This window comes from Ambystoma mexicanum, chromosome 3q (genome assembly GCF_040938575.1).
Source record: "Ambystoma mexicanum isolate Mex_15411 chromosome 3q, UKY_AmexF1_1, whole genome shotgun sequence".
Taxonomy (NCBI): domain Eukaryota; kingdom Metazoa; phylum Chordata; class Amphibia; order Caudata; family Ambystomatidae; genus Ambystoma; species Ambystoma mexicanum.
Window position 1 is genome coordinate 563,803,795 of NC_090926.1, and position 27,804 is coordinate 563,831,598.

At 49.1% G+C, this 27,804-nt stretch overlaps 1 protein-coding gene across 1 annotated transcript in view; it reads left to right on the plus strand.

Annotated features, from left to right (window-relative positions):
* The window catches only part of RANBP17 (RAN binding protein 17), a 2,111,817-nt gene that overhangs the window by 1,585,638 nt on the left and 498,375 nt on the right, over positions 1–27,804 (plus strand). The window contains exon 22 of the mRNA XM_069654335.1: positions 10,782–10,864. Coding sequence (XP_069510436.1) covers positions 10,782–10,864 — 83 coding nt within the window. The remainder of the gene's footprint in view (positions 1–10,781; positions 10,865–27,804) is intronic.

Here is a 27,804-nt window from a genome sequence, read left to right on the forward strand (position 1 = left end):
TTGTAAATGTTTTTGTAGTGGAGGACATGAAAAGAAAGAATCTAATAGATTCCAAGTCACCAACAGTGCACAGCAGGCATTTCCAACACTTTCATAACCCCAATCCACCATCTACTTTCTGGTGGTAAAAAAACGGTAAAAGAAATTAGAGCAAAGAGATATTGAGCAGTTGAGGGTCATGAAATAGTCATATTACATCATTGGGGTACTGAACTGTCAAAGGCAAACAATGTTGTCCTGTATAGTTATAGCCAGCCAGGGGTGTGCCCTCAGATGCTCATACAGACAATTGCTTGCAGCTGAGGGAGCACTCACTGTTTTTAGTGGGCTGTGTGGGGTCAGAAATGAGGCGGATACAATGTTGCATTATTCTCATTATCACCCATTTTATTTAAATAAGAAATGGGTTGGAAAAATGCATCTCTATCCCTATCCTAAGGAAGGATATTCCCTATCTGAGAAACTAAAAATCAGTCTGTGTCAAGTAGTTGGTAACTTAGAAACCATCCTTGTGTCCAAAACCTTCTAAACTGACCCACATTCTATAAACAAAGGGTGCAAGGAAATGCCTCTGACATAGGTTTAGTGAGAACATGTTCAAGTATTCTTCAAGGAGAAATACCTGGAATCAGAGGATAGTTGTCTTTCCCTGGATTTTTAGGCAGGATGGCGAATAAAAGGGTCTCTTTTAAACAAATTGTTTCTTTGTATCCCAAGAGTGTCTCTTTATAAAAAAAAACCTTGCTTTTTCTCTGGATATATAAAGCTCTTGTTTACACAATCTCTTCCAAAACATCCATCAATGTTTTTACATCAAAAGTATTTCTCTTGAACAACAATATCTTTATATTGGATTAACAAAGTTCTCATTCTGTAGACTTAAAGATTTAACTATTGTACTTTCCAGATTCCCTGGTAGACTTCTTTGTCAGGCATGTATCACTGTAAAAGTATTTTCTTTACAACCTTTTATATGATTTCCTGATATACTTCTCGGACAAGAATTCTCTTATGGGTTCTTCAGAGTTCTGGTATACTTCCCTGCCATGTATCTTCCCCAAAGGTTAACATTCTTTATATAGCTTCAAATGCCTGGTGTATTTGTCTACCAAGGTGGCTCTTTATGGCCTTCTTAGATCCTGTGGTATACTCCTCTGCCAGGTATTTTGCTACACTGTTACAATATTTTTCACAACTCCAGTGGATTTCCTGGTATACTTCCCTGCCAGGAATCATTTCTCTTGAGGTATTATAGATCCCCTGTTATAATCCCCTGCCAGGAATCTTTTCTTTCTCTGGTCGTTTTACAGATCCCCTGGTATACTCCCGTGCTAGGTATCTTACCCAAATGTCAGTTGCCTGGTGTCTTCTCTTTACCAGGACTTCTCTATTGCTTTCACTGTTATTTTCAATATTTCCCATCAGCCTCTACTTTGCTCTGTCCAATGTATTTGCTTAGAGTAACACTTGTTTCACAACTCCTCCACATTGACATTTCATGCATATGTAACCTTTCCAATCTCGTTGCTGGACTTTCTCTTGTCGGTATCAAATCATCTTCCTTTTTTAATATTGTCCAAAATATTAATCTCACATACTTCATTCAGTTGCTTGCTCGTTTGTGGGTACACCTGGGGTCTCCAATGGCTCTGGGCTGAGTCCCAAGTATTTTATGGTGTCCTCAACTTCTTGTGTGCTTCTGCGTTGAAACATCCTCCCTGGATTGGCGTTCCAGGTAATGCAGCTGTCTCTTCAGTGTTCCCTGCAGCTCTGCATCTACTTGGCAGATTCCTGCTGTGGCCTGAACCGGAGGACGTCACTTCCTAACTGGACTGTACCTCCAGGAGCTCTGTTGCACTTCTCTGTGCTCCCGTGGCCCTTCATGTAGGTCTGCTGCGCTCCTTTTTGTCCCCCGCCATGCTAGTGTCTGTGACTCGCATTCGCGAGCCGCCGTGTGAATGTGCCACTCTTTCCTTCTGCGGTTCTCCCCCATACTGCCTTTCCGGATGCTGCGGTTGACATTTTGAAAGTTTCCGGGCAAAGTTATTTTGAATGGAACAACTAGTCTGCGCATTTGTCTTTGAACTTGAACTGATCTGTATTGAAGCTTCCCTTTTCTTTGTCTCAGTACTTGAGGATTTATGGGAATGGAAGTCCATAGATGAAATTGAATTTCAAAATGATGTTGTTCAATAACTTTACAAACAGAAATGTCAGAAACAGACGATGTGTTCTGTGTGTTGTCAATGTTTGAGGTATACATGGAGTTTTGTCTAGAGTGACATAAAGGGGTTTCTGATTTTCACTTTAAGGGGAAATTGTTTTGTGACAACAAGCCATCAAGAACTTGAGTATTAAAAGATCTTCTTCAATAGGAAAGAGGGGACTATTGCGTCTCATCCACTGGAGTCACCAATTCTTCCAGACAGCCGTCTCCTACCCTGTGATCCTCCCTCATTTTACCACCCCCAGGGTCAGGATCAGGTAGCGGCTGCTGCCCTTCTGGCCACATGAGAGGAGGGACAAGCCGGGGAATCACTGACGACTCCATAGGATTCATCACAGGGCCTTCTTCGTCCTCCTTAATGGGTGGATGGGTGTTGCACAATGGCCCATTATAGACAAGTCAGCCTTGGATTCCAGCAATTACTGCCTCTTATTGTGGACATTCCTGGATATTCGACATAAGACAGGGATCTAAATAGCCTGATCGTTCTCAACCCTGCTCCTTCATCTTTGGTTTAATATTATTGGTGCTGTGACAAATCCCAGGTTATTGTCACTGCTCACATGGGGCATCCCCTTCCCATGAGGCCAGGGAGGTGAGGCTTCTATTTAATAGTCCACCTGATAGTCCACTTTGGGGTGGTACTCAACGGGTGAATCTCATGGGGAGGGAAACCCTCCATGGGACCGTTGACAATAGTCTTGGGAGAATGCAGTATTCACCCCCTCCATTATTGTCCCCACTGTCCTTTCACCCCACTCAGTCCCGTCTGGTCTATGTATTTCGGTAGAGTAAAGGACTTCATTAATCCTACTGTGACGAGGAAGAGTGAGGCTTACCCAGGCATAAAACAAATCACCACTGACATAAAGCAGATCAGTCAAGGAGGCAAAAGGCCACCACGGAACATATGCAGTACATCTTACTAGAGCCAGCTTCAATGATAAAAAGCAAGAAAGGACTGCATGCAGCATAAAGCTGAAGGAGAGAGGAACCAGAGGGCAGTTCAGTGGCCAAGGACATGAAGCATGCAGCCAAGGACGCAAGGGAGAGCCTAATGCTGCAGTGCCACTGAAGACAGAACGCTGAGTGCTGCAACAACACAAAAGCTCCGCTCTGAACACAGGACAGACCGTAGACTGCACCAACACTTCCCAAAGGTAGGGAAAAGGCTGGGCCGGCTACTCGGGCACGAAGGGAGCTAAATGGATTAAAAGGGCACAGTAATACATACAGAGAAGCAAAAGGGGATAATGTAAGAGTTATACAGTTTGAGATGAACTTTATGAATAATCCTGTGTGGAACAGTACCTGGCAGGTCTGTTCAATTGGACATTAGGTGAATAAGGGACAGAGGATTATACAGGGGTTAAGGGCCCACACAAGCACAAACAAGTACATAATCAATGGGCTGCGGCCCAAATTAAGTCTGAGAGATCCAGAGAGAATATAGAGGGGTCTGGAACCCAGCGAAAAGAGAAACAAGTGACAGATCAAATCAGGGAGACTGCAAAAAAACAGAGGGATCTGGGGCCAAAACAAAAGAGGAGAAGAGGTATAAGAAACTTTTCCAAAGAGAGAGACACTGACAGGATAGTGAACCAGACTTGATACCACGTTGTTGAATTGGAGATACTTGGAAATAGTGTTTTACGATCAAGAAGTCCTTAGTCAAATCTGGCAGGATAGTGAACCAGACCTGGTTCTACATTGGTAACCTGGAGATATTTTAAGCATTGTATTTTGTTAACAGAAAGTCTACAGTCCAATCTGGCAGGATAGTGAACCAGACCTGATACTACGTTTATGAGCTGAAGCAAGGACAGGAGGAGAGGCTCTCCCCTGATATCAGGGAACTGTGTTTTGTATCTGTTTCAGGGAACATTAACGACAGAACTTTTAAGTTAAAGATTCAGTCACAAGATTTTCTTATCAAGAGATGACCCTTGGAGTCTGTATACAGAGCGAGCCGAACCTCCTTCTGGATGAAAGAGACACCCAATTTTCTTTAGTTAGTCTAGGGCATAAGGGACGTAAATGGGTTTGGACACAGGATGGTGAACATTTTATTTTATTGGATATCTTTACAGAGTCCTTAGTATTTTTGCTGAGGTAGGGCAACCCTTTATAGAAATAAGGCAAGATAGGTTTTTCCTTTTATTCTACTTTACAAATAAACATTTTTGACAACAAACATGCCACCACTGTGTCAGACTTGTACTTCAGCACACCCTTGCAGTGCTCCTTACTCTTCCTTAAACTGGCAGCTTGAGCTGGGATGCCCCAAGCGAGGACCCCCTCAACGTTCCCTCCAATGCATTTCTCCACTGGACCCCTGGAATTCCAAGTGTCTTAAGGATCTGTCAAACTGAAGCATGCATGAAATATGCAAACCACCCATAAAAGTGCAGTCACCTCTGATTAACAGTGTGCACTTGGTATATAGTAGGGGTCTGCAACCTTCAGCTTTTCATATGTTTCAAACTACAGATCCCATCATCCCCAGCCATCAGATTCAATAGTGGAGAGTCATGGGCGCTGTAGGATAAAATATCTGGAGAGCCTAACGTTGCAGGCCCGAATATATGGAGACTATTCCCCTCTATATTACCTCAACTTTGTCGCTCCCTCTCCAGACCTATGAACTCCCTATATGGTCTCAGTCCTCTGCCCTTTCTCTTTTTCGTCCTTTAATGGTGGAACCAGATGGGAAGTACTCTTGGCGCGCTTCCCGTCCTCTAGGTGCATCATCAATGTCTACCGGAATGGCACTGTCATGACCCAGGGCTCTCAGCCCAACCTCCTCCTCCTTGATAGGCGTCTTCTGTCTCTCTTCAACTTCCACCCTTCTCCTGCAACTCCACCTTCTGCCACCCCCTTGGCCTACTCGGCACCACCAATGGATGTACCACATCCCTTTTCCCCTCCTCGGAAGACCTTCAAAGGTGGCAACCAGATTCACTTAGCTACCATAGCTTTGCCATTAAACACTCCTCTGACATCTGCCATCTGCTTGAAGACTTTGACCTCGACGTCCTCGCTCTCACGGAGATGTTGTTCACTGCCAGCTAAGTCCCTGGTTTTGACACTCTCCTCCCTCAGGGCTGCAAGAACCTCTCTAAGCCCGGGCCTAACTGGCCTGAAGGCGGAGTGGCCCTGATCTTCCCTGAATGGGTCCCTGCAACTATCATACCTACTCAGTCCTACTCTTCCTTCGAATGCCTCGTCTGCAGGCTTGATGTCTCTCCTATCCTCTTGCTGACTCTCGCCACCATGTACAGAACCCCTGGTCCGGTGTCCCTCTTCCTTACTGAGTGGTCTCACGTCACCTCTTCTCTTCTGCCCTCTACCTCCAGGCTTCTCTTCCTCATAGACTTCAATATTCACAGTGACTCTCCTGATGCGACCACTGGACACTTCTGCAGCCTCTGTGATTCTTTCCCTCACCATTCTTCCCTCTAGCCCGACCCACTCAACTGTACACACCTTGGAGGCTCTCATTCCAGTAGACATCCCCTTCTCTAATCCTCTCACTACACCTTTCTCCTGGTCTGACCATGCTCTCATGTCCTCTCATCTGGTTATCTGGTTCTCTTGGATTCCCCGGCTAAACCTCTGCCCGCATTGCCAGTCTCCTGCTCTGTCATTTGATCGATGAAACGAGTGTCAGTTGCTGCTTTTGCCCCCCACACTCATTCCCCTCCCACTCCAGCCACTGACATTCACACTGACACAGTCCTTGCTAACCTTCACCTCTTCATCTCCAACACCCTGGACATCTGTGCCCCTGTCGTGTGGATCAGCATGAGGTCTGCTTCCAAGCACAATAGCTGGTACGACTCTGACCTAGCCTCTCTGAAATGCAAGCGCAGAGTTGCTAGCTTCAAGCACATTCACTGACTGACTGGCCTGGCGACTGCTCCAAATCATATCAAATACAGACTTTCCATCCGCTCGAAGATGGCCCATATTCAAGCCTGCATCTCTGGGACCACTAACAACACAGCTGAACTGTTCAAAATCTGCAAGGAACTCGCCAATCCTACTGTAGTCTCCACTTATCCTCTGCCATCCCAGACCCTCTGCACTGCACTGGCCTCTCACTTCACAACCAAAAGTCAAGACATCCTGTCTTCACTCTCCTCTACTCCCCCACCCCCTCCTCCCTCAACCGCTTTCAGGCCTCCTTTGTCCCCACTCTCGCCTTCCGTCCTACTCTCCTCCTTCTGGCCCATAACACCGGATGTGGTCTCTAAACAAGTCCTCTCTATGAAAGTCTCCTCCAAATAGGTGCTCCCCTGCTCCTCCAGAACTATCAAGGACAATAGTACCTCCCTTGCTCCTGCATTGGCTGATTTCTGCAATCACCCTTTTGCCACTGGCTCCTTCCCACTACTCCTCAAGCACTCCCTTGTGCACCCTCTTCTTAAAAATCCTTCTGCCGACATTTCCTGCACGGATAACTACCACCCTATTTCCATGACCCCCTTCCTGGGCAAACTCTTGGAGAAGCTGGTCATCTCCCAACTGATCCACCGAACTGAATCTGTTGGTTGTCTCCACGACCACCAGAGGCACATAAACTGCTCTCATGAACACCTGTGAAGACCTGCTCTCAAATCTTCATTCCAACTCTCCCGTTCTCATCCTTCTTGATCTTTCCTCTGCCTTTGATATGGTCAATCATGCCACCCTTTTAAATCGGCTGCCTGATACCCTTGCCATCACGGACCTGGCACCTTCCAGGTTCAACTAGGTCCTTTTCTCTCCTCCACCACATGCTCCACCTGCGGTGTCTCTCAGGGCTCTATCTTCTCGCCAAGGCTCTTCAACATCTACCGTGCCCATCTAGCCCACTTAAACTCCATCTTCTCTCCTCACTTCTAGTGTTATGCGGACGACACAGCTCTCCTTCAAGCTTCCCTCCACTGCCTCCCGTTCTTCCTCTCTCATTCCTGACTGACTGCTATTCAGGCATGGTGCGCCGCTAACGATCTCTGCCTTAATGATAGTAAGACTGAGATCCTTCTCATTGGGATCCCTGCTCCCTACTTCCCTCCTACTTTCTGGCCTCTGTGAGAAACCTGACAGTGTTCCCTGGCTAATCCCCGGGGATCTTTCCTCCAGGTGGCCAGAAGACGGCTATCGCTATTGGATCCAGTTTCTGGGGCGGACCAGTAAGGGATGATCACCTGGAAGGGAGTCCTTGGGGAGTGGGAGTGGGTCACCGGCGGGTGAGACGCTGTATCCCCCTTCTTTCAACACCTTTCCTCCATCCTACCATGAAGGATATTTCTAAACACTGCCCCCCCTTTTCTGACACGAACACTTTTGCACAACACGAAAGACAATGGACTAACACCAGAGCCGTTTACCTGACATGTCCCAATACAAGGGTCAGGCAAAGTCAGGCAATTGATGAGAATCACACACACCTGACAGCCCTTTGCCTTCCCACAGGGATAAAAGGTGGAGCACGAGAGCACAGGAAAGGCAAGGCAGACCCCATGACGTGGGAGCTACTGCACAGCAGTACAAGAGGAGGCGAAAGACGGCACATACCGAGAGGGTGACTAGGAGAGTAGCAACCTTGCCCTTTCCGACCAAGGCCAGTGAAACCTACGCAGATGGAAACATTAGACCGAGAACAATAGCCAGCGTGTATTGTAGAAGATGTCAACGGTAAACAAGACCCTCCTCCGCTGATTACCAAGCCGGGGAGAAAAGCTTGTCTCAGAGGTACCATAACCAGAAAGCCTTGGGAAGAGGCGAAGAGAGGTCCAAGTAGTCATACAGGGGTCTTGTAAAATCTGCTGTACCATTGAAAGTCTCCGACCGACCAATGATTGTGAAGGTAAAGGGAGATGAATCCAGCATGGTGAACTTAGTGAATGAACAGTGTGATACAAAAGTTGTCAAGAGTGGACCTGTCGGAGGAAGGCTGACAAAAAGGGGAGAAGCCTGAAGTCCCTTTGAACAGTGTGTTGACAGGAGTGAGCCCGACCAAGGGATATCCACAGGAAGTTGTTTGAAAAGACATTCTGATTCGCGAAGGGAAGAAAAGCTGTAGTGAACCTGAAGGAGGGAGGCTGATGTTTGAAAGAGGTCTGAACCCGAAAGAGCGGGTTCCAGGGGTGGGAAGTCATCACCCAAAGTTCATTCAGAAAGGAACTGTCTATTTGATTTGTTGAATACGACTTGAAAAGGGTTTACGCCCGGAATAGGGGAACCAAAGGGCCTTCACCCATAGTGTATCTAGAATTTTTTTGTGTTTGTGCATTGAAAATATCAGGCCCTCGAAGGCAAGAGACTTTCGTGAAAAGAGAGGTAACCATCGAACAACTTGATAGCTGGAACGGAACTGTCGACTCGTGCTGGGAAAGCTCGAGTGTGTGCTGTGCTCAGGAGACCCACCTTGTCCCGTGCTGAAAACGTGGGGAAGGGAGACCCCTGGCAATCACATCCTAACTTATTATTTGTGAACACTTTTTCCTTTATTGAAATCCCTATCCCACACTTTCTATAATTAGTTGGAAGGATTTGGCAATATTTATTTTTTAGCATATGCCTTTTTACTTTGACAAAATACCACGAGGACTGCCTTATTTTTCATTTGATGGTTGCCACTTGCTCCCATCTTAGATTTAGGTTAGACGTTTTTCCAACCTGCATATTGTTTAAATAAACACTTTTGAATCGTGATCACTTGTGTTTGTCTTTACTGTTGCCACCAGGAGTTCCTTAAACCGCCCTCCATGGGTCCCCTCCCCTCATCCTCTTGTGAGGGTAAAAACCTTGTTGTCCTCTTCGACTCCTCTCTCCTTCTCTCCTCACATTGTGGACCTCGCCAAGAAGGCCCACTTTCAGCTGCACTTCCTCAAAGGCATTCTCCCATTCTTCACTTTCCTCAGAAATTCGATGTCTCCAGAGCTCTAGTCCTCTCCAGGTTGGACTACTGCAACTGCCTCTTCCTTAATCTGCCTTTATCTTCCCTTTGCCCCTTTCAACTACTCCAGAATAGGACTGCAAGACTTATCATTGGCCTCAAGCTCAGGAACCGTATCTCTCCAGCCCTAAAATCTCTCCACTGGCTCCTGGTGGCTACGAGGATCAAATTCAAGACCCTCTGCATCATCCACAAGGCTTTCTGGGTGCCTGGAACCCCGCTACATCCAACTCTCTCTCCCTAAATACCTCCCTGCTAGCTAGCGCCAACTCTCTACAGATCAGACCCTTTCCCAAGCAGAGAGTAGGGGATAGATCTCTCTCTTTGGTAGGAGCCTCCCCCTGGAATGGCCTCCCTGCCCCTCTCAGGCTTTGGCTGGACTTCCTTAAGTTCCGGAACTTCTCAAGACCCTCCTTTTCTCTTCTTCCTTCCCTCTCCCCTGCTAATGCCCCCCTCTGCCCATTGACTGGCATCCTTGTCCCTTCTGAATCCTCCAGCGCACCAGGCCCTCTTCGTCCAGTCTCCTGACCCGCACATCCCTCATCCTGCACTTGCCCTTCTGTGCCCCTTCCCCTGATTAGCCTGGCTGGGTGTGCATCCCTATAGAGCCTGGTACACCCCCATCCATGCACTTATCATGTGGTCATGTTGTCCTCACTGCCTTCATCCCCTTGCACTTGCCCATCTGGGAGCACTTGTCTAGCCCCATGGGCCCTCTTCCTCCCCCCTGCACTTGTATTCCTGCACTGTGCCCTGCACTTCCCTCCCACTCGAGCACCATCCCTTCCGCCCCAACTGCACTCCCCTCTCCCCCTGCACTTCTTGTTACTGCACTTGCACGATACGAATGATACAAGGCCTAATAGGACAGTTATTGTTTTCTTCCCTGTTCCCACCCCCCCCCCCTTTTTTGTCTTGTGGTGCCTTGAAACACCATTTGTATAGGTGCTTTATGAATACACAGTAAGTAAAATACATACATTAAATAAGTGAAGATGCAGTAAAGTGAAGATGATAGCTCTGAATGCATTTGTCATTGATCAGAACTAGAAGAAAACTTAATTGCGTCTGGTTTCTATTGTCCTACTCCCTACAGAACCTCAGTAGAGGGAGAAGCCTGGAAAACAACTGTACTCCCCTCTACTTGCCTTTTATTGTTTAAGCCAGGAAAGAGGAAGAAATAAAGTTATTTTATGAACAAAATGAAGGGCACTTTTCACATGAGGTGGTTAAGTTGCGGCATTCTTGGTCCAATAGACAAATGCTAATTAATAGTTTGGGAAAAAGCACTTTATTTCTAGGGCTATGTCAGAGGTTAATATAATACTGAAACACTTGTGTATAGGTGCGCTATAAATAAAATATATCACATATCAATAACTGCTGGTACTTCTTTTGTTGCAGTTTGGACTATGAATCATTTTTTGATCCAAGTAGAGATTAAGCAATGCTGTTATGGAATCAGGAGGGTGGCTGTTTACTATTTGTGTACATGTTTAACAGAATTTGTTTTGCTGTGGACAGAGTTGAAATTGATCAACTCAACATTTGCTTTTTCACACCTGATTTGCCTCTTAACATTCTGTTCAAATGTTTACTTAATTCTAGGTCCCAGCGATTAAATTTTGATGTATCATCACCCAATGGAATCCTTCTGTTCCGGGAAGCTAGTAAAATGATTTGCACATATGGTGGGTACCTCTTTCAACAATATTACTTTTCCTTCTCCTTTTATAACATGTTTGATGGGGAGGAGCGTTTTGATGCTCATCGGGACAAATGAAGGAACCAGCAATGGGTTGTTAAACTTTCTCCATTACATCCTGTTAATAGTTTGAGGTTTGACCCCTCTTTGTTAGGGTTCAAGTAAGAAATGTTAGTACTCCATTTAACCCATGTCCATGTCTGAGGTACCTGCACCAAGTCCTCCAACATTCTTGTATTCTCTCTGTTCTGTTGGCTCTTATACCTTGATGTTACTAAATATGTGCACCACACCCATACCACATTACCTGCTTATTTTCTCAGTTGCATGTTAATGTTTTTTATTTTTTTTATTTAATGTTTTTATATACCACTCGCACTACTGTGTGTCAGCTGCATATTGCATTCAAGGAGGAAGACGAGTTAGTGGTGGGGAGGCAGTTAATATGCAACGGTTAACCAATCAAACCTATTTCCTACTCTGAAAGGTATATCTTTAGCCCTTTGAATAACTCTCTGCGTCATCCTCAAGCTGAAGGAAGAAATAAAAGGAGTTTCATATGGAAGAGCCCTGTGCAAGGTGCACCGTACCTCCCACCCCTCACCCACTAGAAATTTGAACAGAAGCTCACCTTAGAGTTCAGTTTGGTTGGTAGAGGAGCAGACATGAAGAATGTAGGACTTTGTGAATGAAGCCATGTGTTGAGAGTTCAACCCTATGCTTAATTGGTACCTTGTTCTCTGATTTTGGGGCTTTTTGTTATCCAATCTCTTCAGCCCAAAGATGAGGTAGAGCATATAGTTTTGGATTCTGTAAGGTGTGGGCAGGAGGCATCATTATTACTCTTAAAACAGTTGATGTCAGGTGCGTGGCCTGGCTGGTGGTGGCGGCAGCCCATTCGCTCCGCAGCCCTGCACTGCATAACCGGCAATATCAGCCTCAAAACTGCACCGATCAATGACTAGGAACGCAGCATAATGGAGAAGAACTCTTGAGGGTCCGAATCTCGGAGGCCTGAGTGGTGGAAGCAGAGCGGCCCCATGGTGGACGGGGAGCCCGCACCCACAGCACCATCCCGCGGCTCCGGAGTGCGGCAAAATGGCGGGCGGGTTAGGGGTCAGCCCAGCCATATCGGACTCCAGCGGTCCTAGCCATGACGGAGTGGACCCACGCCTACTGCGGGGGGCCAGGCAGGTACAGCGCAATTGGCTGGATTCTCCAGGCGGGGGTGCAGAGACCCGCCAGAAGCAGAAACGAGCCAATTGATCGGCAAAGGATCCTCCCAACAACGGGGCCTGAAAACACAACATTCTTGCCTCCCATCTCCAAAGGGGCAGCAGAGGGACAAGCAGCTCACCCTCCACACCCCACAGGCAGCAAAAGCATGCCGATTCTGTAGACTCCCAGCGGGGTGTAGTGGGACAGAGGATTGAAGCGCGGTCCCCGATCGGAGGAGCTGCAGCAGATGAACCAGGTGGTAAGTCTTCCTCCTCCCTCCTCAGTGGAGCGTGAAGCCATATATGGCTGAAGGCCCGGTTCACGGCAGAGAATGTATAAAGAGGTTCATTAAAAAACACAGAACTGGGAGGGAGAATCCTATGGTTCAAGCCCAACAGAGATAGTAGAGGAACACTTATGCAGGCAAGCCTTGGCTGGTGACCACCCGCGTGCATTGTACCCTATGGATACGTGACTGAGAGCTGCACCAGGAGTGAGATGGCCCTTTATCGTTGTGAAGTCACAGACGAACTGGAACTTATCCTTCAGTGAAGGTGGGGGCCGGCACCTGAAGCCAACTCCAGCATTAGACAGTGCTTCCCATCCAGTGATCTACCTGACGTCCTTTGGTCTGGAGTCTACTTTGAGTCATAAATAAGAGAGGGAACAGGATCCAATTAGGCAGGATTGCAGAGGGGTGCGCAGGGAGCGAAACCACTGGGATTTGCATGGTTTTACTGCTGGTAACGATTTAACCAACCTCAGAGTGGTCAAAAGGGGTTTGTACTTTAGCTTGTTGCAGAACCTCTCCAGCTCCCCTCCCCCCGTCCCATTCATGAACAAGATGAAGTCAGGGAAGACTAACGAAAAGCCAGCGACATATATTAAAGAGATGCTCCAGCAATCGAAACCGGCAACTGAGCTTCCTCCCACCATAGATGACGATGCGCAGCCTGCCACGAGAGGATATGTTCTGCACTTGTTCCAGTCCATACAAAAGGAGATGGCATCAACACTGCAGGAATTGAAAAGCTCCTTCCAGGACGTGTCGCACAATGTGCAGCAGAATTAAACCAGACTGGGAGAACAGGAAACAGACTTCTGTGACCAAGCGAATGCACAGGATCAACTGGAACAGAGAGTGGCAACCCTGGAGGGCTACAGGCCCTCTGCAGAAGAAAGGCAGGAGGATGCGGAAAACTGCTCCCGGAGGATGAATGTTCGTATCAGAGGGGTACCGAGAGAAGATAAAGATCAGGATTTGGAGAGATTCATCCGGGGGCTGTTCCAAGAGATCGTGGGGGATACAGATGTCGGTCTTACTCTTGACCGCACACAGAGTATACTCCAACTTTCAAACACGGAAAAGTCTCCTCCCAGATGTCATTTTTTCAAGACTAAAGACCTGATCTTCCAGAAGTCCAGCGAACAACACAGTCTTATAAGGGGGCATCCCTCCAATTGTTTCAAGATCTTTCTCATGGGACAATCCAAAGATGCAGGCTCATGAGGCCATTAACCAACTAGCTAGGAGACCAAGGGATTCGCTACAAATGGGGATATCCTTTTTGCATCATGTTTCAACTGGACGGAGTCCAACACCAATTTACTTCCCTCCGGGCAGCAGTGGAGACTCTTAAGATACCGGAAGCGGACATGCAGTTACCAGACGATAGCTCCCAAGGTTCTTCATCTACCTGGGCCCAGTCCCACTTGAGGAAAAGCAGAAGGAGGGACCGCCACAGGCCCTCAATGGACGGGCTGGAGAGGATCGTGAACTCAGAAGCCCCTACTTGAGGGTTCACCTCAGGTGACTATAAATGTACCAAGATGAGTATCTTGGCCAGCAGTAAAAACAACTAGGAATCCGGGATTTTAGAGTAAAGGCATTTATAGAGGTGCAGAGGCTGTGTTTAGCCGATTGAAATGCAAATTAACGCAACTATAAAGTTACTAGGAGGGTACGCCCTATTTCAGGCGACAAGCCTGATGTTCACCCCATACGGGATTGTTAATGTTGTGTGTTTTTTCTTTCCTTTTTGTTATGTTATGGTGCAACTCAGGAGGGTGCAACACAGGAAGGGAACTAGGTGTCAAATATTGGTTTGTCGCGAATGGAAGCTGGCATTGCGCTTTGGGAGGAGGTCGGAAATGGCTTGATTAATAGGGATGACTGATGTGAAGATCATGTCCTTGAATGTTCAGGTTAAACAAAGAGGGACTCCAAGTACCTGGAACACAATGGAGCAAAAAAACTGATCTAAGACAAAAAGATGTTCCCATATGACTAAAATTCTAGCACAATTTGAGAAACTAACAGTACCTATTCAACTGGTAGTTAATCGAAAACAAATTGTTTAGTTTTAAACAAATGTACTTGTATCACCAGTCATACTAAACCTCAGCGGCACCATTTATTAGTAGCACCTAACATAAAAAATTCACGGAGTATATGAAACCCAGTTTTTAATTTGTAAATTAGACATGAACATACAAGTAAATAAAACATGTATTGACAAATCTTCAAGTATATACAAAAAATACATCCAGGATTAATAGAGCGAGAAAAGCAAAAGAAGAGGGGAGAAAATAGAGTGAGGAAGAAGAGCATAAGAGAGACAGATTAACAAAAACACTTTTTTAAAAACAATTATTTTTATTATTTTTAACAAACAACACTCCAAACATTACAACCCGTTAGGACATTCGTGATCGATCTTCAAACGTTACATTGTGAAATGCGCTCTTTGCTCCTCCCCCCTCCCACCCCATTAACTTGAGCCACTGTATCCATGTCATCCACCTGACCATCTGCAGGTGTCTCTATTATCATCATCTCATCCATGTCATCAACTTCGTGGTCGGCCTGGGGGGGGGCCCACCATTGAGGTCACCAATTGCCTCCAAGCCATCAGGCGACCCACCTCTTCTTCCCCACCTCTGGTGACTGATTCATACCAGGCAGCCGTTTCTGCCTCTGCCCATTTCAAGAGGTCTGCCCACCACATCTCAATTCTAGGCCGATGGGCCACTTTCCAGCACATTGCAATTCTCCGCTTGGCCAAGATATAAGCCAAGTCCTTCATCTTACTAATATTCCTTAGGTTACGTGGCCTGGTAAAGCTCCCAAGCATGCATGCCCAAGCAGACCCCACATCTAGCCACCACCCCTCTATCAGCCAATCTTGTTTTCAGTTCTATCCAGAACATACTCCCTTCCGGGCAAGCCCAGAACCTGTGCAGCAACCTGGCTTCCTCCTCCCCACACCTGGGGCATTTCTGTATAGCCGGGCCACCAAACCTGTCTATTCTACCGAGGGTCAAATATGCTCTGTGAGTGACATATAATTGGATCTGCTGAAGTCTCACATTTCGGGACACTTTCTTATGATACCTTTGGGCTCTATCCCATTGTCCATCTGTCATGGGTTTGCCTACCTCCTCCTCCCAGTCATGCCTCAGTTGAAGCAACTCCTTACCCGCCCTAGTACTCAGTAACTCGTATATTTGAGATATTTCATGCCCGCCCTCCGAGACATCATACATCATTTCTATGGTGGCATCAGGTTGTTCCGCTAGTACTGCTTCAGGCCACCTTTCTCTCACCTGTTTCATGATTCTGGAATAAGTAATGTGTTGGCCTTTATGCACCCAGGTGTCCTCTATTAATCTCTGAAATCCTAATGCCTCTCCCTCCTGCCATATATCACCTAGGGTGGACTGACCCACCGGTTCCCAGTATCTACGTCCCCTTTTATCAGTTGGGAGTCTCCCCCACATAACGCCACCAACGGGATCTGCCGAAAGAACGGGACCGGATCACCCACAGTTTGCCATGCTCTACGCCAGACCTCCCAGCCCAGCACCAACAATCTCGCCATTCCCAGTACTTTTATTTTAGGCAACCACATTGTCTCTCTGAGGAAGTAGGGAGCAGAATCACTCCGCAAAAGCCTGGCTTCAGCCGATTCTTCCTCGGACAACCACCTAGCTACATATAGTAGCTGCCCCGCCAAGTAATACAACTCAAAATTCGGCAGGTTTATACCCCCCTTGTCACACAAATTTTGTAGTTTCCAAAGGGCCACCCTGTTCCTGGAATTGTGCCATATGAAGCCCCTGCACAGGCTATGAAGTTTGACAAAAAAAATGTTTAGGGATCAAGTACGGGATATTCACAAAAAAGTGTAGCAGTCTGGGCAGAACTACCATCTTAAGCAAAGCTGCTCTTCCCATCATGGCTAGGGGCAATCTGGACCAAAACACCATGCTATTTTTAATACCTTCAACTGCTTTCTCCGTATTGTGTTTGTGCTCTGCCTCTATCGTGTGGTATATATCTATGCCTAGGTATCGAAACGTCTTGATTCGCCAAGGTATTGGCAAGATGGGCAGTTTTCCTAGTGGAATGCCCCTGTATCTCCCCAAGGGGAACACACTGGACTTCCCGGGGTTTACCAATATGCCCGAGAGGTTGGCATACCGTTCCATCACCACCAGGAAATATTGCAGGTTCTCTTCTGGGAAGCGCGGATACAAAAGCATGTCATCGGCATACAGTAATATTAGGTGCGTGCCTCCCGCAGTGCAGATCCCTATCTCCCTGTATTGTTGCCTAAGGCAAACAGCCAACGGCTCCAACGCAAGGATATATAACATGGGCGACCAGGGGCATCCCTGTCTGGTTCCCCTACTAAGTCGCCATTTATCTGAGATTATGGCACCCGTTTTAACCCTTGTGATCGGGGAGCTGTATAATATCTTGACCCATCTCCGATACCCCGGCCCCATCCCATACTCTTTCAAGGTCGCCTCAACCAGGGCCATCTCACTGAATCAAAGGCCTTGACCGCATCCAGTGACACAATGGCCAGCTCACCCGAGTCTGTCTCTGTTTGGTCAATAATGTGATGTAGTCTCCTATGGTTGTCAATAATATTTCTGCCAGGGACGTAACCCGTTTGGTCCGGGTGTATCAGTCTGCCGATGACTCGCTTAAGCTGTTGGCCAGCACAGCTGTGAGGATTTTGCTGTCCTGGTTGAGCATCGATAAGGGCCTATAAGACCCACAGTCCGTATTTGGCTTAGCCGGTTTCAGAAGCGGGATGATCACCGCTTCCCGTAGGTACTCTGGCAACCCTCCCCGTTCATAAGCCTCATTAAACATGGCTAGCAGCGGCTGGAGCAGCTCTTGCCTATACATTTTATAAAATTCGCTGGGTAATCCGTCCGACCCAGGCGCTTTGCATGTGGGCAGGCTTTGAATCACTGTCTCCAGTTCGTCTGATGTGATTTGGGCATCTAAGTATGCTCGTTCCAAGTCATCTAAAGTGGGCAGACCTATGTCTTCTAGTGTTTCCTGAATTTCTTGACCCATATCTCCACCCACGTCCTCATACAAGCATTTATAATATCTAAGGAACTCTTCATTCACACCCTCTTGGGTATCCCAGATCTGGCCCTCCTCCCCCCTGACTTCTCTGATCACTGATTGGGGTGTCTCATTTTTATATAACCAGGCCAGCAATCTGCCCGGCTTGTCTCCACCCGCATGCTGCCTTTCTACGTATTTCTTATAGTTCAGCTCACATAGCCTATCCCAGAGCTCGCTGCTGGCTTGTTGCAGCAACCTCATTCTTACTCCGTCTTCCCGGGTGGTTCCCCCCCCCCCCCCTACGCATCAAATCCTCTAGCTCCCTTTCTGTTTTCTGCAATTCTCGTTCTATTCCTCCTTTGAGCCCCCTGGATTTAGATATAGCTACCCCCCCACACTACCACCTTGAATGCCTCCCATACTGTTCCCACAGATTGCACGCTGCCAGTATTAATGTCGAAGTACTCCGTGATGGCCTCCCTCAGGTCCTCTCGGAATCCTGAGTCCTGTAGGGCCTCAGCTCTGAGCCTCCACGTCGGGATTCGCGCCCTAGGGGGATGGTGTCGCCACTCCAGGACCAAAGGGGAATGGTCCGAAAGCACCCTAGCTTTATATTCCGCACCCACCTTTTCTCCTGCTATCTCAGCAGCAGCGAACACATAATCCAGCCTAGTGTGCAGGTCATGTGGCGCTGCGTAATGTGCGTATTGCCTATCTGCTGGGTGCAGCCGCCTCCAGACATCCTAAAATTTGAAGTCTGTAAACAGGGCCCGCAACGCTTTAGCAGCCGGAGTGGGTTTGTCTAGCTTACTGTCTGATCCATCCATCCTGGGGTTCAGGGTGCAGTTGAAATCACCTCCACATAGAATCGCGCCACCTAGCAGGAGGCTGATTTTACTATATAGAGACCTAAAGTAAGCCGCAGTATCTTGATTGGGGGCGTATAAGTTTATAATGTTCACTTCCCGGTTCTCCAGCAGGCCCTTCGCTATCACCATTCTACCTTCCGACTGTCGACCGGAGCAGCTGAAACTGCACATGCGGTGCCACCCATATGATAACTCCTCTTGAATACGCTGAATATGTAGCTCCCGTGACACTTCCCTTCCATTTCCTCTTGACCACCTCCAGTTTCTCTCTAGTGAGGTGAGTTTCTTGTAGTAATGCTATATCGATCCTCATCCTCCTCAGGTACATCATTACTTTATTACGCTTCACGTAACTATTGAGGCCCCGCACATTCCAGGTCACCACTCTAAGACTACCCAACGCCATTTACTTGATATCCCGCCTTTCCCCCCAATTTCCCATTCCGCTCCTGATGACACAGAGTTTGGCTGGCTTCCCTCCCACTCCCAACAACCCCCCCCTTCCCCAACTTCAACCCACTGCACACAACCCCTTCCCTCCCCCTTCCCCACCCAATCCCAACAAATGCCCAGCTCCATCTCTGGATCTCAGGCCCACCCGCATTTGGTCCTGCCTCGGAGGGCCGAGGGCAGGAACCCAGCAGGTTGTAATGCTATGTGGGTACAAGAGTTGGCTCTGAAGGGCTCCCGCAATGTGAAAAGGTTTCTCAGTACTATCGGATCGTGCATGCATGTGTAGTCCGAACAGCACCTTCCCATAAGCCATGTCTAGTACTATATTCCAGTCCCAGTGTCTCACGCTACGTCACCCTGGGTGCCACAGCCGCATATTACTTATCTTCTCCATCTCCTGTCTGGATACCCAATTCTTGGGGGCAGCTCAGCGTGTCCAGCCACCCCATAGCATCCTCCGGAGTTTCAAAAAACAAAGTTCTGTTCTTGTGGAAAACCTTCAGCTTGGCCGGGTAGATCAGCATATACTTGTGGCCTGTTTCACACAGTCTTCTTTTTACAGCCCCAAAGTTAATTCGTCTGCGCTGCACCTGCAAGGTGTAGTCTGGGTATGCGGTTATCTTTGCTATCCCCTTTTCTATTGTTCCGCCCTTCCGAAAGAATTCAAGAATTTTTTCCCGACCCCGATAATTCAGGATGTTAGCAACCATTGGCCGGGGGGGCGGGGAGGGTTCCCGGAGGCGGCCTCCTCATCAGAGCCCTGTGCGCTCTTTCCACCGCAAACCCCTGGGTCAACGCCCCTCTGGTTATTTCCTGCAGTAACATAGTTTCAATGTATTCCGTGGGGTTAGGCCCCTCAATTCCCTCTGGCAATCCTACGATGCGGATATTATTCCTTCGGGCGCGTTCCTCTGCCTCCTCCTCCCTACTTTCAAGGTTGCCCACGCACTGCACTAGGGCATGAATTTCTGATTTATGGGCGGCGCAATCTGCTGTATTTGGGGCCACCTCCTTTTCCAAGACCCCGGTGCGCTCCGCCAGTGTCCTGCCATCCAGTCTAAGTAGGTTCACCTCCTCCTGTACCGCCCCGACTTTGAGCTCCAGTGACACCTTCACTTCGTTCATGGCCAGTCCCAGTTTAGTCTCCCAGGCCACTTTCAGGTCTGCCATTGTGTCGAGCACCTCCTGGTTCGTGCCCATGGCGTCTGTACCCCCAGCGGGAGTTTTATCTTTGCTCCTGGCCCATTCTGCCCCCGGCGATGTCCTGGCATAGTCATCAAGCGTGGGCTGCTTGCTCTTCAATCTTACGGTTTTACTAGACATCCTGCTGTACCAGCAAGGTGTGGGTTAGCGCAACCACGTCTCGCCTTCAGGCCTAGGTAGGGTTAAACTGTTCCTGGTGTTTGGGCCCAGTCAAGCCGTGTCGGAGATGTGTACCAACTACCTGTTCTGCTCCCAGAATGGGCTGTATCATCCCGCGTGCTGAGGTTGGTTTATTTGACCCACGCAAGCTTGAGCCGCAGCTCTCCCAGGTACTAGTATTCAGGCGCATCTGCTGGCACTGCGCGCATCCGCTCCAAGCCCCGAAAGGACCCTGTGACTTCTCATCCAGCAGTGGTGTCTTTAGCGCGTTCTCTGAGCCCCATTCAAGTGAAGGCTACCTCAGGCGTGCTCCCAGGTATTCAGTGTAGGCCCTGGGGTGGGCTGTGTTATTCTGCCCCGTACTGTGGGCGGTATGGGTCCCTCAAGACTGGGGTCTTGTCACGGCGGCCCGTTGACCCATCCCTCTTTTCGTGGCTTATTGCGTGGGGGCTCCGGCACCATGTGATTGTCCTTCGCATCTCCTACTAGAGAGGCTGAGCCCGCCTGTACCACCTGGCGTTCACTGCACCACGTCACTGGCCCCAGTGCATCTCACACCCGTCCTCGGGTCCCGGCACTCAGACCCCCCTCCCCCAGTGCGCTCCCACCCCGTAGGTCCCAGGTGCCACGGGTCCCAGCCCATGCAGTTTCGGCTCCCGCTGGGCCCCGGCACTTCAAATGCCGCTGCGGCTATACAGGGAAAACGCCGTCACCCTCCACCCGGTGATCCGGATCACTGAGGAGGCCGACACCACCTGCCACATCCAGCCCCCCCAGGCCCTGGCACTGCGGGGGCCCTCGTTCCACCAGGAGCCCCGAGGGCCAGTGGCAAAGTGCCGAACACAGGGCACCAGCTGTTCCGCCGCACAGTGCTCTGTGGCCGCAGCACACCTGGGGGCGATCCACTTCAGCCCTGCGCAGTGTCCCATAGACGACACTGTCCGAGATCCCTCGCCGATCCTCTATGCCCTACGGGCCACGATACCCACCTCCTGGTCCGGCAGGACCCCGTCCACTCGGGTCTTCCAGTCAGCGCACAGGCTGGACTTTACATGTCCCACACAGCCGCGACAGGCTTGGTCTCTACTGCACCAGCCTGCTATTTCGACCGCGGCGCTGCAGTCAGTTTATGGCCCTTTGTCTGTTGTCCGCCATCTTGCCATCCTATGAGACACGGGCACCCAACTTCTTTCGGCAGCTATAGCTCTCCCTTTCCGCAGCCGATCGGGCTGTCTCCACGCTCAATTTGTGCCCCTATTGTTCATGGGTCCATAGGTATGCTGCAGGCATGCATGGTCTCAGTGAAAGTCGCTTTTCCAGAGGATCAGTGTCAGATCTGCGGGAGCTCTTCAAGGACACGTCCTCTCATGCAGCCATTTAGCCACGCCCCCCAACAAAAACACTTGATCTGATGGAAATCTTTATTTATCCCAGTTGAACACATCATTCTTGTTCTAGTGCACATTTATCACATAGTAATCTCAACTAAGTTGAGGAAAAAAGTAGGCTTTAACTACCTAGCCCTTGTTGGATCAAGAATATAATTCTAACAGTTGCTTGTGACAGAAGTAACCATTTAATAAAAAGAATTTGTTTTAGGCATATGAGAACACAAGAGGATGAACTGCAACAGACAAAGGTCCTGTGCATAGAGCCAAACTCAAAGGCAAAACACAAAGTCCTAGAGAGTTAACCCTCAGGTTCAAGGAAGTGTGTATGATTGCTTATCATATAATTTCAGCCTGCTGTATAACCCCCTTACTTCGCAAATTGGTTACCTTGAAACAGTGGGCCATTGTCGGAATACAGTTCTAGCGGAAACCCATGTGTGGCAAATATCTTTTCCAGGGCCAAAATGGTGTGGTCGCAGGCTGTCGATTCCACCAGTTCCACTTCTGGGTATCTGTCATGATGCCTACCTCCAAGGAGCCAGACCAGGCCCAGCTACCGCAGAGGCTCATATTGGACAACAGTCCTGGCACCATAGGCGCCAGGCTCATAAAAGATGACTTTGTGTTTAAAGGTGCTTGGTGTAAACTTACCTGATGCAGACCATGCTGCAACATCCGGGCCATCTTGAGGCCTGAATGGGACTACTTGATCTTTGGGGACTACTTAACCACACGGGTGTGGCCGGAGGAAGAATACATACCTGAGAGGAAGGATACATACCTGGAACTACTTCGAAGGCTATTTAAGCCACGCCCAAGCAGCAACTCACGCTTCGCGTTGTTCTGCATCTAGCAGCTGGACGCTCACCGTGTCTGCTCCTGCATCCTGACTTCTGCCACGCCCGCCAGCATCCTGGAACACCTGCAAAGGGAGAAGAGAAGAGAATAGGAGGAAGAAGAGTCCTTACCTGCTAAATCTGCATTCCGGAGACATTTCGCCGACGATCCTGAAAAGGAAGACATTCATTTTAAAAGCACATCGCATCGATCGCTGCAGCGCCGCATTCCACTCACCTTTACTAGGCGCCTCCATGTTCATCAGCGACCATCTGGATCCGCAACCACATTTCAGCGCCTAGGGAGAAAAAGACAAGAACAAGGGTGAGCTAGGGAAGAGAATAAGAAAACCTTAATTTGCCATCAGAAGACTTACCTGTTGGGTCATTCCCACTTCATTTCGGGTTGGTGCCGCATCCTGACATTTCCGGACCCCGGCCCCTAAGGGGAAAAAGAGACATCGGCGTTAGTGAGCGAATGCTAAGACATTACCTGAACGCTCATTAAAGACTTACCTGATATCTACTGGAACTGCACCTTTCACTTCGTATTGGTGCATTTCCGAACCCCGGCCCCTATGGGGAAAAAAGACACAAGCATTAGTGCATTAATGCAAGGACACTAAAGGAAACTCTCATCAAACAACTCACCTGAGTTTCCTTCGTCGGTTCCATTGCTCATCTCGGAATCTTAGTTCTGCACCTGAAATAGAGACAACGGACAATTATTATTTCGGGCTCATACTTACAAACAGAATTCTCACAGAACTTTACCAGGAAGGTCAAGCAAACTTGAACTCTCTACAATCCATGATCCAGTGAAGTAACTGGATTACAGCGCGCCCCTGCATCAGAAGCAGGATGGAGAGCTCGTCCTTTCAGACCCTAAGGTGAGACTTCACGGGGAATCGCAGAAGGGTTTCGTGGAGGGTGAGAAGGGAGTGGGAGGCTTACACATTATCCCGCAGATTGTTAATACTCCCTTTTCACACACAGAAGGATATTTCTGCGAGTCAGACAAGCCAGATTTGAAGGTCCGGTCCAGTCCATCTTCCGAGTCCTGCGCTTCACCATAGAAGAGGCAACAGCACTCCAAACCAGGCCTGCGCCTCTGTGGGAGTCAGGTGAGCGTTAAAGTATCTGGACCATTGGTCGACTACAGCTAGGAAGTACATGCCTCTTCCTGTGGACCCAAAGTCCGCATGAACAGTACCCCATGGCTGCTCACTCCTCTCCATTGATCTAACCGGGGGCGCTCTCTCCGCAGGGCTCGCCGCTTGACATGGGACACAACCTCACACAAACTCGTCCATTCTGCTCTCCAGATCAGGGAATCATACTTTTGATTTTTCTGCCCCTTGATGCCCTGTATGCGGCAGTTCCAGCATCCTGACTACGAGGGATCTTGGGATGACTATTTGTCGGCCCCGTAAGATGAGTCCATCCTCTGACACCGAGAGCTCGTTGCGGGCTTTCCATAGGGCTTGCATGTCTCTCTGAGCTCCTGTCTCCCGTCTGGAGTTGTTGACGAGCACTTCTTTCCACTCCCCACTTCCAATGGCAGATCGTATGACCCGGAACACCTCATTGTTGTCTGACGCCGATATGATGTCTTGATGCGCCAACGCTACCGGCATGGCAGCCTCTACGATGTTGCGTACCATTTCCAGGCTCTCCACTACCTCCACTTGGTCCAGATCGTGACTTGTGCTGGGGTGTCGGGATAGGAGGTCTGCAGGATTGTGTGCCAGGCCTGTACTGCAACTTCCCCCCGTACTCGATCAGCGACAGCATCCATTGTTCGATACGCGGGGCGGTTTTGATGAGGCCCCCGCCATGATTGGTATTAGTGGTTTATGGTCAGTGATAACTACCACCGGTTTTCCTAGAATGTACAGTCGGAAGTATCGGCACCCCCACAATATCGCCAGCGCTTCCATCCTTTTGGTTTCGGAGAGGGCTTTGCTGGCAAAAGTAATGGGAGACACGTGTCCTTGTGCATTGGCCTGCAACAGTACTGCACCCAAGCCTACCGGGGTAGCGTCCACCATAATTTCAGACTCCTTTTCTGGGTTGAAGTACGCTATTGTTTCCTGGTCTGACAGCTGTAACGCTCACCTGATTCCCACAGAGGCGCTGACCCAAACTGGACTGCTACAGTTGCTTCTATGACTATGATGAGGCGTAGAACTCGGAAGACGCTCTGGGCAGGACCTCCGAATATTGACTGTCTGGCTTGTAAGGTGAGTTTTCTGCAGGTGGAAGAAAAAGGGGTAATTACAAGCTGGTTGGATAAGTTCTCCCACCAATCTTCTGCTTTTCCCACTTCTTGGTTCTCGACTGGTCTCCACGAACTCTCACCTTTGGTTTAGTAAAGCCGAGCTCTCCATCCTGCTTCTGGTGCAGGGGCGCGTGGAATCCAGTTACGTCACTGGATGATTTCAGTGTTTAGGCTCAGTGTCCTTTTGTGGCTTGTAATAGTCCTTCAGGTGCCGAGGAGCTGTTGGCGACACCACCACTGCTGTGCAAGAAGAGGCTCGTGAGTATAGAAGATCTGAGGCCGCTTCTGAAGGAGCACCCTTTTATAATGTCCTTTTCTGTCTTTCAGGTGCCGAGATGCTGTGGGCAATGTTGCACGTGCGGTGGCACATAAGTATAACTGAATTGTGGCCGTTTCCAAATGGGCGCCTCTGATAATGTCCTTTCCTTCCTTTCAGGTGCCGAAATGCTGAGGGCGATGCTGCCGCTGCTGCGCGTGAAGAAGCGCGTAAGTATAACTGAGTTGCAAACCCTTCGGCTCGGACACCACTAACAAGGTCTTTTGTCTTCCAGGTGCTGGGATGCTGCCGAAGCGAAGGCCGCGGTGAACTCCGGTGTGATCACGGATGGATAAGGTAAGCGAGTTTTCTAACCTTATGTCTTTATTTGCAGGTTGTCGGAGACTGGACTCTTGTGGCTGAATTCTGGTGAGTAGATGTTCCTGTGCCTTTTCATCATCCACAGGTTGCTGCTCGAGAAGCTGCGGGTGTGTCTGGACCTGGAATGCAGGAGCCGACTTGGTGAGCGTCCTGCTGCTGTTGCAGAATAACGCGAAGCACGTGAATTCTATCGGGCTTGGTTTAAATAGTGGTGAAGTGCTTTGGTGCGTATTCTTCCTCCAGCCTCACCCAGGTAAGAAAAGAGTTCCTGTAACAGAGGATTGGTCCCTCCCAGCCAGTGGCTGGGACCTTACCCAGCTTGGATTGTTCTAGGTGAGTATGCAGCATGGTCTGCCACAGGTAAGTCCACCCAATCACTACTGCACACTTTAAGAATATGAGCCCGGCGCCCATGGCGCCGGGACTGTGGTTCCTTATGAGCCTGGCGCCTGTAGGGGTCTGCTGGAACCGGGGGTGTGGATGATGAGCCTGCTTCCGGGGACGCTGGGCCAGTCTTGGCTCCTCGGGAGTAGCGCTCATGACAACAGCGCTGCCTTAATGTCTGTAAACGCTTTTTGCTCCCTTGCAGTCCATGTCACATCGTTTTTCGTTAGCGCCCTTAGAGGTTCAGATAATGATGCCAAATCCCTAATGAATCTGCCGCAATAATTAACCATGCCCAAGAAACTTTGAACCTCCCCAGGCACCTTTTCAGGATCTAGAGAAATGCCCCCGGCGTGGAAGACGAAGCCAAAGAATTCAATGCAGTCCTTGAAAAATTCACACTTTGTTTTGTGGAGTGTGAGATCTAGGGTGTTTAGCCTGTCCATTGCCCGTTCCAGCCGCTTCATGTGATCAGCCTCAGAAGACGCGAAGACAAGGATGTCGTCGCTTATGTTGATAACTCCTTTCAGTCCGGCTAATCAGGCTGTCATCAGGCTCCCCTGATGACATTTTGGAACACCTCCGCCGCTGACGACACTCCAAAGCTCAACCTCTTGAACTGGTACAACCCTTCATGTGTGGTGAAGGTTGTAATGTAGCATGACTCTGGATGCAGTTCTAGTTGGTGGTAACCTGAACGCAAGTCCAATTTGGAGAATACCTTCGCCCCTTGCAGCTCACCTATGATGTCGTCTAATGTCGGCGTGAGGTGTCGTTCTCTTTTCATGGCGGCGTTAGGTAGGCGCATGTCAATGCAAATGCGTACTGCTCCGGGCTGCTTAGGCTTTGGTGCTACCACAATCGGGGATAACCACGGGGTAGGGCCCTCCACCCTCTCTATGATGTCCATGTCTATCAACATCTGGAGTTCCTTCTCAACTTGGGCTCTTAGATGGAATGTTATTCTTCTGTGTTTCAAAGCGGTCTGCCTTCAGCTTCCCCACCCCTCGGAAGAGGTTCTCGTACCTTTCTAGGAGGCGTTCAACATCAGAGTGGTATACCGACATGGTGAAATGTACAATGTCCAGTGCCTCCGAGGCAGCGCAGCTCAAAAGGGAGTGGGGACTTACATCGGTCACGAAGAATCTGGCCTTGATCATATTTTGTCCATGGGTGACCGGTGCCACAAAGACCCCTTGTATGGGCAAGGGCGGGCTACCCCCAAAGGTGTAGATCCTTGCTCTGGATGATTCGAGCTCAGGCGGGCCAGGGAGGGCCTCATAATGTTCTGTCGCTAGGAAGCATACAGTCGCTCCAGTATCGATCAAGACCGGCGTTGGCGTACCACCAATGCCTACTATGCACGTAGGCTGTCTCCTCTTCCTAGCTCCATTGGCTATGTTGGAGATAAAGAATACCTCCCCATCATCTTCTTCCTCCCCCGCTATATCAAGCTCTTGTATGCCTTGTTCTACAGCTGCTACACTCCTGGACCTCCTGGGGTTTTCCCCGCTCACTCTTGCTGGTCTTCTGGAAGTGGCCACCGGAGCCGCTGCCCTGCACACCCTTGCATAATGTCCTGGCGTGCTGCACCTGCCGCACACTCTCGCTTTCGCCGGGCATTCACCTACATGTGGTAAATCATACCCACAGTATTGGCATGATTGTGGAATACTGTGGACGGGTGGGCTGTCAGTCCACTTTTGGCCCCACCGTGACTTGGGAGGAGTAGCCCTTCCCCCTGCGAAAGCTTCCTCGCTCTTTCCTGGGCGGACAGCCGCATCCATCCTTGCTCCCCTGCTTTCTGCGAGCTCGTAGGCGCGACCAGTGTTCAAAATCTGTACTAAAGTCATTCCTGGCTCCCGAAGAACTTGCCTCCTCAATTTTCCGGAGTTGCATCCTTGAATGATTTGGTTGCGCACCATGCCCTCCTCATTCTCCCATCGACATGTGCTAGCCAGTTGTCTTAGTCTTGCGTATAATTGATCCAGGGATTCATCTTTGCTGCTTTTGTGCACATATTATGAATCTGTCATAGTACATGTTCGCCATGGGCAGGAAATGATTCTGCAGCGCTAGTTTGACAGCTGCGTAGGTGGTGACTTGCAGGTTTAATGACTC